This window comes from Scatophagus argus, chromosome 6 (assembly GCF_020382885.2).
Source record: "Scatophagus argus isolate fScaArg1 chromosome 6, fScaArg1.pri, whole genome shotgun sequence".
NCBI classification, from domain to species: Eukaryota; Metazoa; Chordata; class Actinopteri; family Scatophagidae; genus Scatophagus; species Scatophagus argus.
In genome coordinates, this window is record NC_058498.1 from 17,654,681 (window position 1) to 17,672,418 (window position 17,738).

At 41.4% G+C, this 17,738-nt stretch overlaps 1 protein-coding gene across 1 annotated transcript in view; it reads left to right on the forward strand.

Moving 5' to 3' along the window:
- ncanb (neurocan b) overlaps positions 1 to 17,738 on the forward strand; it is a 157,360-nt gene that overhangs the window by 53,217 nt on the left and 86,405 nt on the right. The window contains exons 3-5 of the mRNA XM_046391119.1: positions 4,047 to 4,129; positions 15,271 to 15,494; positions 15,663 to 15,831. Of these exons, the coding sequence (XP_046247075.1) occupies positions 4,057 to 4,129; positions 15,271 to 15,494; positions 15,663 to 15,831 (466 nt within the window). The 5' untranslated portion in view covers positions 4,047 to 4,056. The remainder of the gene's footprint in view (positions 1 to 4,046; positions 4,130 to 15,270; positions 15,495 to 15,662; positions 15,832 to 17,738) is intronic.

A 17,738-nucleotide genomic window follows, 5' to 3' on the forward strand; every position in this document is an offset into this window, starting at 1 on the left:
TATACTGTGACTCCCAAGCAACAAAAGGAATCACCCAAGGAAGATGCACGTTATAAGACAGGTGCAGGCACAGAAGCGGTCTGTTTATGGAGAAAACGCAAACCACTAAAGCCATTTATGTATGACACAGTGTGACAGTTTCCTTGCTAAAACCTTGGTAATATCCTCCTGCAAGGAAAACAGTCTTTTGTCACTTGAAGGGTAGCCTCATTTTTCACTCTAAGGGACTTATACACAGACACTGATGGGGCTAACTCCCCCTGTGAAACCAGTGCTATTGTGTGTATGAATGTGTGCGCATGTGTATTGCAGGAACAAGAGCTCTGTGTGTGTGTGCTCTGCCGGAGTGACACACAGGCAGCCTGAGTGATTAATGAGCCCTCTTGATAATGCACCATGGTGAGGAAAGAGTGACGGGACAAGAGAGAGGAGAAGCAAAGAAAAAGGAAAAGAGAGGAAAGGAGGAAACAACCACATTAGAAAGTGCAAGTCATGGATGCGGTTGTGGCAGATGTAGAGTCGCAGCTAAATCTCTCCAAATACAGATAGACAGAATGAGGTGAAACGTGAGATGAAGATGAGATGACAGATGGGTTGGACCAGTTCCTCCAAGAAAGGCTGAGGTGGACCCTGTGAAGTTCTGGGACAGAGGACAAAATGCAACAGCTCGGCTCTGTACAATTTTTTCAGTGTATGTTTGTCTTTTTGTCCACCTGTCTGTCTGTAACTGTCTAGCTAGCTGTCTTCATCTCTGTCTGTCACATCTACAGTATCTGACAGGCTGGATAGGGAACAATGCACTCATCTGACATGGCAAGATCTGGCTGGATCTTTCCGGCTGGTTTTAGGCACACAGCAGGAGTGCTCATACCGACTTTCGGCAGGAGATCACACAGCCTCGATCAGGGGCAGCTTATAAAGCAACATTAAAGAGGTGATGTCGGTGATTGTGGATGATACTCCACCCACCTCATTTACTGCTGCTGTGCCTGTCAAGCACTCCGTTCTCATGATTTTTAAAATGATGATGTGTCAGATTTAGCAATCAAATCTTAGTAATTGGGATAGTAACTGCTCTTATATTTCATGTAGAAGTAAATCAAAACAGGCTTTTCAAATCTAGCGATAATCGTTGATTATTTTGTCAATTGAAATGACAACTTTAACAGACTAACAGATTTTGTCAACAACCTCTGCGTGTATAATCTAGTGCTAACACTAAACCTCTGTGAGTTGTTGTAAAACTTCATTTCTGGCTGACTTTTTAATGTTTTGATATGAATCATTTTGAAACATGAAGGAGGACACACATTCAACATGTACCCTTAAGAGAGGAGGAGGGGGGAGGACAATTTGCATTCCATGTGGAACCAAATGTCACCAATCTTTTTTTATACCTGACCAAATTGTCCCTAAACATAGCCAAGGTTAACCACGTCATACCAAGAGGGCTTTGTTTGTTGCCCAGAGATGCTAAAGGGTACTTCATGCCCCTGGATGAGCGCCTGATTGCATAAATGCATTGATGTGATATGTAATGTGAGGTCTGACTCAACTTAGCTAATATTTTGAAAGGACATGTCTGCTTCTGCACATTAGAAGACCTACAAACACAATGAGAGCTACTGTAGAAATGCTGTGAAAGAATCACCAAATGCTGAAACAGGAAAATTGGGAAAAAAGACACAGAACTGGCTACACAGAGGTCAAAGCCTTAAAATGAAATACTGCTGTGCTCCTAGAGGGAAAATAGCCAATGGGCAAATGGGGCATGTTAAAAAAAAAGGAGAAAATGTTTTTCAACTGTTGTGTTCACTGGAGCTACAGTGTGGTAAATATCTAAATGTGAAAGGCGGAGACAAAAGAAAGGCCTTGACCGTTTTGCTAACTTCTCTCTTGCTCCATTCAAGCACTTCTAAGAAAACACGGAAACAGTATTAGATAAACTTTGAAAAAAGAAAGACCTCACACCAGATTGGCAAAAAGCACTTTAAAAAACACATATAGTAATAGTTAAAAGAAAAATCACCTTCCAATCTCTTTACAACTTAATGTTGTTCTCTAAAGGGTTGACCTGCTTTTCTTTATGAGAAGGATCCCAAAGGTGGAGGAAAAGAGGCTCACAAAACTGATTAAGCAAGATGTAAAACATCTTTTATTAAAGTATGCTTATTAAGTATTTGAGCATATTATGCTATTAAAGTAACCAATAATAATTCATTTTCATCCTATAAATTGAATTATTTATTAAATTATGTGACTTTTATCTGTCACCAATACTATGAATCTACACCACAAACACTAAGAGATCCTTAAATCAGCTTCCATTCAGTCGTGGCACGGCAGAGGCATTTGGTATGAGGTCAGTGTTTTTGTCCTTGGCTGTATCTTTGAGAATGAGTCAGAGCAACCAGCGCTGCTGTAACCGACACCGGCTATCTGTGTCCAGCATCTCCACTACCAGCCGCCAACCCCCCAACACGCCCCCAACATCCCCCCCTCCCCAGCTGCTCTCTTGCCCTAAAGCCCAGCTTGGCCCGCCACGTCTCCAGAGATGTCATATTCATTATTTACACTCTGGGTTTTTCGGACCCCACAGCAGGGGCTGACCTAGCTCATTTGGTCTCTGTCTCCTCGCTTTTAGGAGCTGTAGACACGTGACGCATATTAGCCTATAGTCAAGTATACATAAGTAAAGGCACACATTCACTTGCAGTTGCAAGGAAATTACTTCTGCCTTGATCATCTTTTTTTGTCTGTTGTTTGTTCTCTTACGTTGAAGATATTTTTGCCAAAAAGCATTCAGTCCTATGATGTTTACTGAAATAGTCACCTCACAATATATTTCCACAACAAAACAAGTCATGTCTCTCTAAGAGTTAAGGTGAAAACTGAGGCAGAGTGTGTGTAAGACTTGAACAAAATTCCCACAGTTACTTCATAAAAAATAAAAATGTCCAAGCAAACCTATGCAGACATAACCATAGATGGCTCCTGTCAACCTGGCACTCAAATTGATATTTTACAGTGTTTAATGTGACAGCGTGACGCTTTGATATTTTTCTGCTCGACAGAGTTTTCAGCTCGCTGTGTGCAGCAAGAGAACCCAGAGGTCCATCATGTTAGATTTGTCTCTAGTGCTCTTATTTGGCTGTTTCTCTTGTTGAACTGCATCAGTGTCTTTCCCTATTGTGCAGCAAACAACCGCTTGTTTTTCTGCACACAGCTGAGTCGATGTTCTCTGTTAATCCCACACCACACATCGACACACACACACTTTTATTTACAATATAAACTGTATATGGAATTTTTCTACCCAGGATTGTATCTCACATATTGACGACAGCAGCTCCTGTGTCCAAAGTCTAACATTTGGAGTGACAGTATTTTAGTAAAGAACATTTAAATTGTTACTAACTAACTTTGATGTTGATGACTCAGTGTTTATCATTATTGGCTCCCTGTTACTGTACAATTCAATCTAAACCAGGTGGTGTTGGAGAGCATGCGTATGAAGTGAATATCAGCGTTTATTAAACACCCTGGGAAAGTTGCCAATCTACCACATTCAGTCTAGTTTTTCTCAGCCTTTTCCCCTGTGAATACCAGGATGAGTTTAACCACCCTGCAACCTTGGTTAGAAATAAAAGATAAGGACTGGAATGAAGGAATGAAGCCTCTTAAAGTTTCATTAGAGTCCATATGTCTGTGAAGTGTAAAGATAATACTATATTTCCTTATTGTACTTGAAAAAAGATTGATGACATTAAGTTTATTTGTATAGCCATTAAAAGCCCTTAATCAAAGTTGGAGTCTCAGAGTGCTTCAGAAGACTTCATCACACCCGCTTTATGAGACAGTAAGTTAAAATGAAAAATGAATTGATGCCCCTCTGTTCTAAAGCCCTAGCTGACAATAAGGAAAAACGTCCCATGAAAAGATATTGCAGCTGGAAACTCACCCAAGCGTGCAGTGTGTGTGTGTGTGTCGGGTGTCACAAGGTCAATGTGTTGATTTCAGTTTCCTTTGTGTCTCCCCCCCCCCAGGTGCAGCAGGATGCTGGGCGTACTGCCTGTGTGTGGAGTGCAGTGCCTGCTGGCCCTCCTTCTGCTTCAAACTGTGGGCTATGGTGAGTCCTCATTAAACTCTATGCAGTTACCATCACCCGCTCTACAGTGTATGCAGTCTATAGCAGCAGATAATTCTGTGTGCAAACAAACCAAAGATCAGTCTCTGATTTTCTGGTTAATAAGGCCGAATCTTATTTGATTTGAGTTGGTTACCAGCCATTACCTCTGACATATCTATTCTGCTGTGTGGAGTTAATCTGCCACATTATTCAAATGAAATTAAACTTTGGAATTGCATATTTGATAAACTACTGGTGCAACCCTCCTGCAAACTAGAATGCTGAGCTCCTTGGATCAAAATACCCTCTATAGGTCAACACTGTGAGTTTGGATCCACCTCCTATCTAGTACCAACCTCAATGCACAGGATGTGATAAAAGATGTCCATGGTGCAATTAGACAGGAATGAATATCTCTGCTTAAAAAACTGGTTGTAGAACACAGAAGGGAAGCAGCGGGACTGGGTGAGAGGCAGAGTGATGTGTGATAAAGGTAATCAAGCATGTCCTTCTAATCAAAGATAAGCAGAAACTCCAGGAGGCATACAATCACCTTTTCTATGTACCCTAAGCCAAGAACTGTTAAGGATGAATCAGAAAGAAAGAAAAAAATAAATAAAACATTAAAACAAAACATTTGTGCAGAATAAGTCTCAGGATTGCTGGTTCTCTATGCTCTTTAGAGGTCAAAACTACTCCAGCAATAAAAGAAAGTGCAATGTTACTGTGAAACAAACTTTATTCAGGCAACGTGCTGAAATACTTTGGTAAAATAAGTATGACTCAACCTCTTAAGACCCTCTCAGTGCAGCTCAGAATTAGATGATGTTAGTACACTCTTACACTCGCATTTTTTATGCCTACTGTACTTAAGTAGGCAGTCGGTATAGATCGTTGAACTTTCCCACACATGATTTGAGTATACGTAAGTATTGAGTTACTGTTTGTATTTTATTTAACTGTTTCCATGCTACTTTGTCTTTTCTATTCTACTTCAGTAAAAAGTGAAATATAGCACTTTTTAGAGGTTCCACCAGAGACTTTCCCCTCTAACTTCACACATAATGTCATTTCAATAAGTGTAAGAGCCCCAAAATAGGCAAAATAATCCATTATTTCACAAATGGGAAAGATTACACAAATGTCCAAAGGCCTGAATCATTGTTTTAGAACCACATTTGATACTTTACCTCCATTTCAATGGTCATACTCATGTACTTTTACTTAAGTAGGGTTTTTTAAATGCAGGAATTTTACTTGTAATTGGGTATTTTCACAACTTATTATTGTCACGCCAGTAAAATATCTTAGTATGTAATCTACCACTGCAAATAAGCCACGTCTGCCACTGCTTTGTTGATTGGCACAATTATAGCTCACACTGGCTGACACTGTGAGGTCAAATTGGGGACAACAAATGGACATTCATGTGCAAGTGATCGTCAGGTTAGCCAAATTAATGACCCACTGCGCGTCCACAAAAGAGTGGCCACAGTTTGTGATTGTTGGCCACACAGCAGCAGTCTGTAGTGTCATGAGAGTAACATGTTAGATCTCGTCCCTCACACTGACATTTTCTTTGTCTGTCACTCCATTCCCTTGCATTCCTCTCAGTAACCGCGCTTGTATCTCGAAGACTTGGGAGACCTTCACACTTTAGTTATTAGCCCACTAATTCATCTCATTTCATCTGATCATAAGAGGAGGTGAAAATATGATAAGAAGTAAAAATAAATCTGAGATCTCCAAAGCTCGCATTCATCTTTTCAGACATTTTGAAGAAAGGGAAACGATTCTGACATTTTGTTAAATCTCAGAGATATTTCAAATGAATATTTGCTGGACCTATTAAAATTTGCTTTGATTCTGTTGAAAAGCCAGAGTTCTCATTATGTGTCAGCAAATTATCCAAATTTGCACATCTATTTTACTGACTTCCTTGAACCCTCAATTCTGTTGGAAAAAGGACAGGAAAACATGTATCAGAATCTATGAAAAGACAGTAATGGAAGCTTTAGTGCTTCAGTGACTTACACAGAAACTCGCGTGACACTCTCATTCTTTTGTCTATCTGTATGCCTGCTCCAGTTGCTCAACAGCCTCCCTATCTGCCTGTTTGGCAGTTTTATCTGTCTATTGCACGGAGCTCTGCAGGGAAGGGTATCCAACACAAGCATTCACATCACTGAGTCCTTCTTCACCCTCCCTGTACTCAGCTATCCTGTATCTGTGTGTATCTGAATGTGTATGTGTGTATGCAGGACAGACTGCTCGCCCCCTCAGTGCTCTTGGTGGCCTCCCCGACCGTCTGCTCCTCTCTGTGTTGTATTGTTTCTGCCTTCTGTGGAGGTGAAAAAAAGAGAAACTCACCAGACCTGGCACTGGGGCCTTTCTGTGACTCAGGGCTCAGATTCACAGGCGGAGAGAGATGATGGAAAATGGAGCCAATTCCTATGTGCTTCTCTATGTGTGTATATATTTGTGCGGAAACCCTCAGGTTACATCTGCCAGGTAGTTTATGAAGCCAACTTGCCGTACCCCAATCGCAATCGCTCATGCACACACGCACACACGCAGTCACACACACACACACACAGCATCTCAGAGGAGTCTGATAACACACTCACATGTGCCTTTTAGTGTGTATATGTCATGCAAATACGCGCTCCCTGCTTCTGCTTCGGAGAACTTTAGGTTTTGAGGGCCTTAATGTCTCCTCTTGTTGCTTTTTCATGCTCCATTCCTACATTTTGTGCATTTTATTTCTACTGAGTGACTCTGGATATATTCAGCGGGAGGGAGAGGACTACAGGGAGGGTTGGCACTGAAGCTTACATCGTGACACTTTGCTTGACAGCGCAGAGATTGGAAAGAGGGCGGGATGTGGAGGAGGGGGGACAGATTAGGGGTGAGCTTTTAGAATGTGTGTGTGTGTGTGTGTTGATGATAGCGTGAGCGTGGTTGCATTTTTGTACAAACACGCCTGTGTGTGCATGTGTGTTTAGGAATTTCAAAATGGTGGCATCGTGGCACACAAGATGTGTCATTATGCTTCAGAAGGTGTGGAATGAGTCACGGCAGCAGCCCTGCAGGGGGCCCCTGTGATATGGCCTGGTGGGAGTCGGCTCAAATAGGGAGAAAACTGAAGTGAGATCGTTAATATTTGCCACCAAGAGAGGAAGAAGACACAAGGGGAGGCAGTCTGGGTCACAAAGGGTTTGATGGATGATTAGAGGGCACAGGAACTGAGAAACTGAGAATATACCTAAACACCAAGGAGGGAGGTGTGAGCGCTAGTGTTACTTTTGGCACTTTATTTTGATTTGGCTTTTAGTATTAGTCTTTTGACTTAAATGTACATTATTTTTAGTTAGTGGTTATATATTCACATCTACAGTCTAGCATAATGTTACATTAATGTTAGCTTAGCATACAATGCCTGATTCTGCAGATATCAGCTGGTCAGGGCTGCATTTTATAATTATTTAGTGCTTTTATCCATTTGTTCATCTCATCATTGTCATAATATTATTTAGTTGTGTGTGGAGATCTTTAATACATTTTGGCATATTTTTTGTTTTCAAAGGCTACATTCTGTTTTGTTTGTAATTTTCCGTGAGAGAAATTTCAGTGAACAAATGTTTGTTCATCATTAAAAAAAACTCAGCACTGATGAGGTGAAATGGAGAAAGAGTGAGAAGAAAAGAATAATCTTGCATGACGAGAAAAAACAGCAGGACGAGGAAGAGAGAAATTACATTCAACACAAAAAAACATCGGGGAGATTAAAGGAGGAGTACAAGGAAGGAAGGAAGCAGGCGAGAGTTGGAGGGATTTTTGGAGGAGAAGATCACATGCGAGAGAATGTCAGCGCTGAGACATCATTTCCAAATCCTGTGTGATGTCCACCTGGCAGACCTGCTGTGCCTGGACACGCAACATGAATTTGCATACAGAGAGAGAGAGAGAGAGAGATGCAGAAAACTTTTAAAGAGTGTTCAGGTATGGTTTCCCTGTACATCTGACTGTGTGTGTGTATCTTTGTGTCTGTATTTGTGTGTCTGTGTGTGTATCTTTGCATATTAGAGAGTGTGTGTACTTCCTGTGGGGAGGAAAACAAGCTGAACTGCAGTGAAACACAGACCAGTGATCAAACACAGTTGAAAAAGATGGAGGAAACCAGTGCCCCCTCATTCAATTTACATTATACAGTACATAGCCTCAGATCTGTTCTTTGAACAGGCCACCCCCATTTGTGGTACCTCTGTTGCCATGGTTATCATTTTTGAGCTTGATCTGGGCAGTCTCAGCATCTTTCTCTCCTTCTAAACGATATTGTATCAGTGTTTAATAGCAGCCAGCACTCTTTTCATGTGGTTTTCTTCATGTCTCTTTTTTTATTCGTTTCTCTGTGCGTCATCCAGAGTCTTGTTAAAAGGATGCATTTCTCCACATCCCGCAAGAAAACAATATAGGTAGTGAGCAGCTTTGTCAGACCAGCTACTCTAAAAACAAACCTACACTTGCTGCTGCCGTCCTTGATTTTTTTTTTTATGTTTTATTCATATCAGAAGATAAAAGTGACTCAGCTTCCGTCTACTCATTCCAAGTGTTCTCACTTTACTATTTTCTGTTTTCTTTTTCTTTTTTTTTGATCCAGTGTTTTGTAGCATTTCGGCAGGAACTTTATTTCATTTATGGTTGGTAATATTTGGCCTACTTTAGATGCTAAAACACAATCAACTGAAAATTACAAAACAGTCTGACCTGAACTCGTTGCAGTCCAGTTGTTTGTGTTGTATCAGCTGTCATTTCTTAACACAGTCATCAACTAATAGCAGCAAGCTTCTGTCAGACAGCTCATCTGCCGTGATTTATGACCTACACACATGTACACATACACAGACCCATAATGGGCTGACACACAGGCACCAGGAGTGGTGTGATGATGACATGAGGAGATGCACTCGATCAGTCTCGGAAGCTTTTGACTGGCAGGCTGACTGGTTTGATGTGGTCAAATTGAAGACAAAGGGGACTTTATCACTGGAAAAACCCATTGTAGGCACCTCGGGAAAGAGAGAGAGAGAGAGATAGCAAGAATAATAAAGAGAGGGTGAGAACAAGGAATGATGTTTGCAATCGTGTTCCTATTATAGTGAAAATTCCCATTACCACACACCCTCGGTCTGTGTGCAGCTCTGTGCCAGCCACATAAAGGCTCCCCGACTGTGTTTAATAATTCCAGAGCAAAGCGAAGACAGATGGGCCAACGGTGCTGATCTCGTAGATGCCACTGCGAACCAGCAGAAAGAAAATAAGAAAATCTGAGCTCTCTCTGCAGGCCATTGGAATGGGGGCTTCCAGGAGGAGGTAGAGAGTATGTCCTCTCACACGTTGCCCTTCCCAACACTCATGCAGACACGCAAAGACACATTATGAGGTCAATAAAAGATAGCCTTAAGGAAGTCCCACCACACTGTCTTGAACTCTGCCATCCAGTGTTTTCTCATAGAGGAAATTCACTGAGTACATGCGCTCTTTTTCAGCACTTCCTTGCTCTGTATTGACATTCAGCTTCAGTATTTCCTCTCCTTTTTATCACCCAGCAGCAGCCAGGTGAGCCTTGTTTATAAAAGGGTGACAAAGAGCAATATGAAACACAGATAGATATCCAAACAAAGGACGGTCTCTTGGGGGTTAAGCTTGTGATAACATTTCCATCTAAATGCAGATTTGTTAGAGCAATGGCATTGGGCACCCTTTCTAGTTTACATTCATTACCATGGAGGGGAAGAGCAAGTTGGGTTTTTTTTCACCTGATCTCCTTCACATTGTAATTTAAGCTTTTCAAGAGGACATCTGCAATTGATTTCATTTGATTTAGTTGTGCAAATTGCAGCACCAGCCTGGAAACAAAGTCAAACATTTGTCCAAATAAAGTGGACAAAAAGAGTGAAAGGAAGAGAAAGAATGTGAATGAGATTGTAATCGTACAGCTTGGTTGGCTCCATTAGTGGCACTACCTTGCTATTGGCAACATAAGTAACATAATGTTACCCAAATGGTGTTTATTCAGGTGGAACCTGGCAAGCAACTGGCAAGCAGATTAAACATTATCAGTGCCTCTTAGCTAAAGAATAAATTTGCCTGGTTTTTTGTTCCAGGCAAGGTCTTGGAAGAAATTGCAGTTTTGATTGTCTTCTGGGACTTAACTTTACGCCTGTGTGTGTGTGTGTGTGTGTGTGTGTGGATGTGTGTATAGATGTGTATTCCTGTAGTTGTGGGGACAAAATTATGTGTACACAGTCACATTGTGAGGACTCGTCTTACTTATGGGGACAAAACGAACAATGTAAATCATTAGGGTGGAGACTTGCTTAGGATTAGGCAAGTAATGTTTGTTTTTAAGGTTAGACAGCAGTTAAGCCTCTAGGAAATGATTGGAAGTCTATGTAATGTCCCCAAAAGTGACAGAAACAAGATTGTGTGTGTGTGTGAGTGTGTGTGTGAGTTTGAACGGGAGGGGCACATTCATGAGTGTGCGATAAACAAAGATGAGTGCCACATCCTCGAGGGGGGATAAAGCAAAGAGAGTGACAGCAGGGAGTGGAATATGATAGACTCTCACGAAAGATGTGTTTTTTAAGTGGGTGTGTGTGTATGTGTGTGAGCATGAACGTGTCACTATGCCTTAACACCTGCTGAATCACAAAAGTGCACCTCTACTTTTTCCATCATATCCTCTTGACTCTTTTTCCACATCACGTCATTCCAATTTCCCTGATACACAAGCCTCCAGCTTTTTCCATTTCGTTTTTTTTGTTTTTAATATTTTACCTTGCTCACCTCCTTCCACAGCTCACATTCCTACGCTGTATCATGCTGGAGTCAGTTGTGCTTGTTCATCTCTTTTGTGGCCCCGTGTGTGAAAAAGTACGCTGCTGCCACCATCAAGGAAAACAAATTCAAAACTGAAACAATTTACCTCTACAACCTCTCCAGTCACAGAAAACATTACTGTGTTGTCCTTGTGGACCATGTTGGAGAGACCCACTTTGTGGTCAACAGTGTTATGTTGACCACAAAGTGACAAAAAAAATGCATTTGCTTGCTTGGAAAAAATCTAAGAAACATCCATCCATCCATCCATTTTCTATACCGCTTATCTGTCAGGGTCGCGGGGGAGCTGGAGCCTATCCCAGCTGACTATGGGCGAGGGGCGGGGTACACCCTGGACTGGTCGCCAGTCAATCGCACACACAAAGACAGACAACCACACACTCTCACACTCACACCTAGGGGCAATTTAGAGTAGTCAATTAACCTAATGTGCATGTTTTTGGTATTGTGGGAGGAAGCCGGAGTACCCGGAGAAAACCCACGCAGGCACAGGGAGAACATGCAAACTTCACATAGAAGGGCCCAGACCGAGATTCGAACCTGGAACCCTCTTGCTATGAGGCGACAGTGCTAACCACTGCACCACCGTGCCGCCCATCTAAGAAACATAAAATTCCAAAAATAATAAATATTATAAATATCAGATACATGAATAACTTAAAGTTTCATACTAAAAAAAAATTATACTTGGGATTCATTTGTTGCCAAAGCTCAGGTGAGAAGACTGATATCACTCTCACAGCTCTGTGGTAGATGTGCAGCCATGGCCAGTTAGCTTACTCTAAAGACTGGAAATGTGAAAATAGCCAGCCTGACTCTGTCAAATTGTAACAAAATCAGCAAACTAGCAAGATGATTTGATGTTTTATATCTATATTATGTTATAATTTTGAGACAACTTGACATTTAGTATAACCAATTCCTGAATATAATTAAAGGACAGATATGAGAGTGGTGTCAGTCTTCTTATTCAACTCTTCCAATTTAAAATGAATTTTCCCTGTACACAAGAAGACACTCGTATGAGTTGTATGAGTGCACTCGTCAAGTTGCACTTATACAACCGTGTCTGTCCAAGCTAAATGTAGTGAAGGAATTTAAAGCAAGATGTAGTGTAGTTCTTGGTGAAATGAAAATCATCACTATATTAACATTTATGATTCCGGTGAATAATTTCCAATGAGAAACATGCTGTCTTCACTTCATTTGACTCACCAAAATCCAATCAGTTCATCATTAAGTCCAAGTGGATGTTTGTGCCAAACTTGAAGAAATTCCCTCCAGATGTTCCTGAGATGTTGTGTTCATAATGCCTTTGAAAGCCTTATGCATTTTGTTTCACAGGTCACCTCACTCACCAGGCTGAGCTCCTCTCAAGTGTGAAACGAGAGGCCATTTCAGAACACAAATCCCCGTTTGATGCTGCCATGCAGAGGAACATAGCTCGCTTGGTGAGGGAGTTAGACAAGTAGCGCTTGTCAAAGACGATGTCAGTGGGAGAAGCTAAGAAGTGGGTATTTGTGTGTTTATGTATCTACAGGGAGGGGAAAATGTGGTAGGAGGGCTGATGTTAAGCTATCGTGGAAGAGACACTCAGCCTCTTAGCTTGAGCAACAGCATCAGCAGCTGCAGGAATGAGCAATGACAGCTTTTCATGTGACTGCCATTTGTGTGCGCTCAAAGGCACATTAACCATCCAGTCAGGAATGAAAAATTGCACCTTCAAAGATGTGTGTGTGTGTGCGTGTGTGCTTGTGCATTTGGTGCTCCATGAAAAGCAAATGAGAGAGGAGATCTTGCAATCAAATATGAGGAAAAATGATACAAAGTTTAATTACTTTTGAATTGTGAAGTGAATGTCACTGAGGGAAACATCCAATCCTGAAAATGAAAGAAAAAGAAAAACACAGTTTATGTTCACGTAAGATTTGGCAGCTTGGTGGTGAAGTGATTAGCACTGTCACATCACAGCAAGAGGGTTCCAGATGGGTCTGTTCTCCCTGTGCTTGCGTGGGTTTTCTCGGGGTACTTCGGCTTCCTCCCAAGGTTAGCTTAATTGGTTACTCTATGTTGCCCCTAGGTGTGAGTGTGTGCGTGTGTGGTTGTCTGTCTTTGTGCGTCATCCACGCAATTGACTGGAGGTCAGTCCAGGATGTACCTCGCCTTTCGCCCACAGTCAGCTGGTATAGGAAAACTTTTGGATAAGCGGTATAGAAAATGGATGGATGGATCTTTATATAAGATTAAACAAACGTAGGATTTCAAGATGAAAAATCTGAGAAGAAAAAGTGAAAATGCCCACCGAAAGTTTGCAGGTGGTCATAATACGAGGGAGGAAGAGGAGGAAGAGAATGGCAGGAGATGAGTAGAAAAATGACAGAGCAGAGAGAAGGATGGAACGACTGAGCGACAATCACAGCAGTGTGTCCACTGGAAAAACATTGTTCCACCAATCTGCCATTTAATTAGAGACAGGAGCAGGCGCCCCTGTAGCGTGTAGCACTTTAACGTGCATCCAATCAAACAGGAGTCGAGCAGGACATACGGAAAGTGTGCTGTGGAAACTGACACTGATGAAAAGAAATCAATAGGCTCATTTTCTCCACCGTTCAGCCAAACTGTTTGTTCCACCCAGCTGGGCAGTGCTTCTTTCTCTTCTTTCAGTCTTTTATTCTTTGCTCTCTTAGTTCTTTTGCTTTAGTCAGTCTTAAGAGCTTCTCATTTGATTTCCTCCACCTACTTAATAAAGCACTAACTTAACTTTTCTCTTGATCAATTGTGTTTATAACTATATAGTTTATGACTGACACTATCAGAGAACTTTTTGTTTCATTATGATTTTTTTTATTAATAAAAGAACTAAGGAAGTTTATTAATAAAAGAACTAAGGAAGTTGCCAGGGTCTGCTCCGAGGATTCTGCCTTCTAAAAGGCAGTTTTTCCTCGCCACTGTTGCCAAGTGCTTGCTCAAGAGGGAATGTTGGGCTGTCTGTATTACAATTTAATTAAAGAGTTTGGTCTAGACCTGCTCTAATTGGAAAGTGTCATGAGATAACTTTTGTTGTGAATTGGCGCTATATAAATAAACTGAATTGAATTGAATTGTTTCAAGTAGCCACTGTGTGTAGGCATAGCATTGCTTTGAGAATGCTCACATGTTGGTGTTTACTATGTTAGCCATCTTAGTTTATCGTGTTTGCAACGTAGCGTTGGTATGTAATTCCAGGGCAGGCCATCCAATAATTTCTAAGATATTCAAGTCTGGACTGACCGACAGGCCGTCATTGCTGTACCTGGAGCTGTGCTGCTAGTGTGGTTATAACGTTGCAAGCTAATTAAAAATGCATGGACTGATGCAGGCTTTGGGGCAAATTAGATTAAACATGTTTTTGCTAACGTTTTCAGTGGTGAGAATAAAGAGGATAGTGACTGATAAGGGAGCTAGAAAGGAGTCAGATGAGGCTTAAGGCTTTACAGGTAAAGCTCATTCACACACACACTGTGCACACTGGATAAAGAGAAGCAGATAGAGCTCAGAGTCAATAACCTGTGATTCTGTTTTGTAACATTCACATTTCCTTCTGCAATATAAATCAGCTACCTCTGTCTTTTCCAGCAAGGTGACACAGGATTAATAATAATAGCATCTGATATCACTCTACCAGTGTAAAATTAGTTTTACACAGAATGGGAGAAAAGACAACAAAGAAAAGTGCAGTGGAACATTCAGAATTTTGCTGAACAGCTGATAGAAGAGCTTTTCTGAAGGCATGACACTCTTACAGTTTTACAGTTTGTTATAATGATACCTTTTCTGTCATCAGTTGTTTTGATGAAAGTAATATTTTTATCTCTATGCCGGCGTTGCTTTAAGCTGCAGGGAGGTGGTTGATATTGATCCTGTAATGCATATCCGGGTTTGATGTATGGCTTATGAAAGCGCTTTTGATATCTTCCCTCCATACTCTGGCCCCTGCCTCCCTTTGTTTAGGTAGCACAGTAATGGCCTGTTGGATCAATGGCCAATAATATGGAGACCCCATGAGCCTCTGTTCTTTCTCTTTTTCTCCACAAACAGGACAATCTGATGAAACAAAAGAACCTGGAAGGGCAATGTGTTCTTCAAGAAGCAATTAACTAACCTTTTTCAGTGTAATTAGTAATAACATCATGTGGCTTCATTTACAAGACAGCATTGATCGTCCTCTTCTCTCCTCTCTTCTCCTCTCCTCTCGTCAGGCATAACCAACGCCGACGCTGTGGTGAATATGCGGAAGGTGACCCATCAAACCATTAGTGAGGAGCTGTCCAAAACCATTCTGCTCCCCTGCGTCTTCACTCTCCGTCCCAGTTCATCCCATGAGCCCCCTAGGATCAAGTGGACTAAGGTTTGGGGCCAAAGAGGTTCTGATGGCCTGCAGAAGGAGCAGTCAGTCCTGGTGGCCAAAGATAATGTGGTCAAGGTACAATAAAGGCTGAGAGGGACCACTGTGAAATGTTTGATATATATGTATATATTTTTTTATGTATATATTTTCTTTTCTTTTCTTTTTTTTTTTTACAAACACAAATAGCTTGGTGTTTTCCCTCTCTCTCCCTCTTTTTCATCACCCCACCCCTTTGTCCTGCAGGTGAAGAAGGCCTTCCAGGGTCGTGTAACGCTGCCTGGATACAATGAAAACCGCTACAACGCCAGTCTCGCTCTGTCAGGCCTACGTTCTAGTGACTCTGGTCTGTACCGCTGTGAGGTCGTGGTGGGCATCAATGATGAGCAGGACACAGTTCCCCTGGAGGTCACAGGTGAATAAAATGTGGACATCTCTTCCAATTAAGGCAGGGATTTTGGATTTAAGTCATATTTAGAGTTGGAAATTTAACACCAGAGCAAATCTAGCTGAAAGCTTCTAGCGTTAAACAAATATCAGGATTTAGGAAAATATTTAATGTTCCGTCTAATGTTATAAAAATCTAAGTATGAAAGGCCCACATTTGCCCTTAATGCCATGTTGGAGTGAGTAGTTTGAGGTAGCTGTTTCATGTTCAAAAATGCAAATTGCACTTTTTGTTAGTGTTTGCAGTGGTTCAGGTCAGAACAGGGTGGTTTATGCTGGTAATTGTCATTTTTATGATGTTTATAGTTTTAGGGTTGTCATCTCTTAGACCATGCTGGCTTTTCATTAACATGCTCAGTGATTGCTGTGTATTTGTGATACAGAAATGATTAACACTGGACAGACCCACCACTAAAAGATTATTGGAATAGAGAGAAAAAGAGCGAGCAAGTGCAATTCGGTACCCTGTGATTCGTTATCAACTCTTAACAAATTTACCATGAAGTGATGTACAAAGTAATTAACACCGCTGATTTTGTTCTAGGCATTGTGCAAGTATTGTCTCAGTGAACACTCCACTCTTTGGTTGTGTGCAGCTTTCCTGCTGCTCTCAAGGATTGCAGCTATGAATAATAATGACCCTGATTTCTGCGTCAGGCTAATACAGGCAGTGTTGTTTTCTGTCTGTGTAGAATGTATGATGATGGGGAAAAGGTGAGAGAACTACAACACATTAAACATCATTGACCTGGGCCACTTAGGTGCTGTTCATGCACTGAAAGCCTAATGAAGCCAATAAGGCAGGAGCACAGCGGTGTATGCTATTGTCAAATAGTGTTACTTTGAGAGCTTTGTATGGCTCTCGGTGGCTTAACTAAATGCACAAACCATTTACTACATTATCTGTATCCAGGACATCCGTATTTTTGGAATTATGAGACTACCTGAAGGTAGCTTGCTGTAGTAGAACCATAATTACTGTGTCAGAGTATTTTAGCTGCAGAGCTTTCATCAGATTCTTTCCAGGTCACTCACTATTTTTAATAATAAGCTATTATCTTAATGACTACAGGGAATCACACAATGCATTAGCCACTGGACACAAATCCATGCCAGTGTTGCTGACATCACCTCTAAAAGCTCAGTAGCCTTGTTCTTCATGGCTGTTTGTGTGTCATGTAGAGTAAGACACATACCCACCACTCCACTGCCTGCATATAGCTCATATGTGAACATGTGCAAGCATGCATACTGTATGTGCGTGGGAACATTTGCAAGTGAGTGTACGCACAGGCCACTATGTCTTTATCATTCAGTATTTCAACAAAGATGCTATCTGGTTTTCTTAAGCAAGTAGATTATCTCATCTTTCTTAATAAAAAAAAGTTTACATTTAGTAAGCAAAACCTCTGTCACAGCGCTTTGGAGAACCTGCGTCCTCCCCGTCTTGGGCAGTCGATTAACAGGCTATGAAAACCACTCCTTCAGAGAGAAACCAATTACGTAGCTGGCGAGGAGTAGCCATCTCCAGGGCTTAGTCTTAATTGGCAGTCACGCTACATGGCCGACCACAGCTGTCCTCACACTAATTCTTGTGAGTGCTTAACGTATTAATTAGCAGGTATTGATACTGCTCAGCTATATCAATATCATATTAATCCACACTGCTCTTCTCATGGGCTCATTTGTGCTTGCCTAAGTCCTGATGAATATCATTCCTCTCTTGCAATCTCCCTCTTAATTTTTCCCCTGCTGCCTATGTCTTACTCGCTTCTTGTTTTGTCTACTTTCGTTTTTTTCTTGACACGTACTGACTGGTCAATTGGCTGTGTCTCACCAATTAGAGCACAGTGCCATTTATTGCATGTGTCAGCT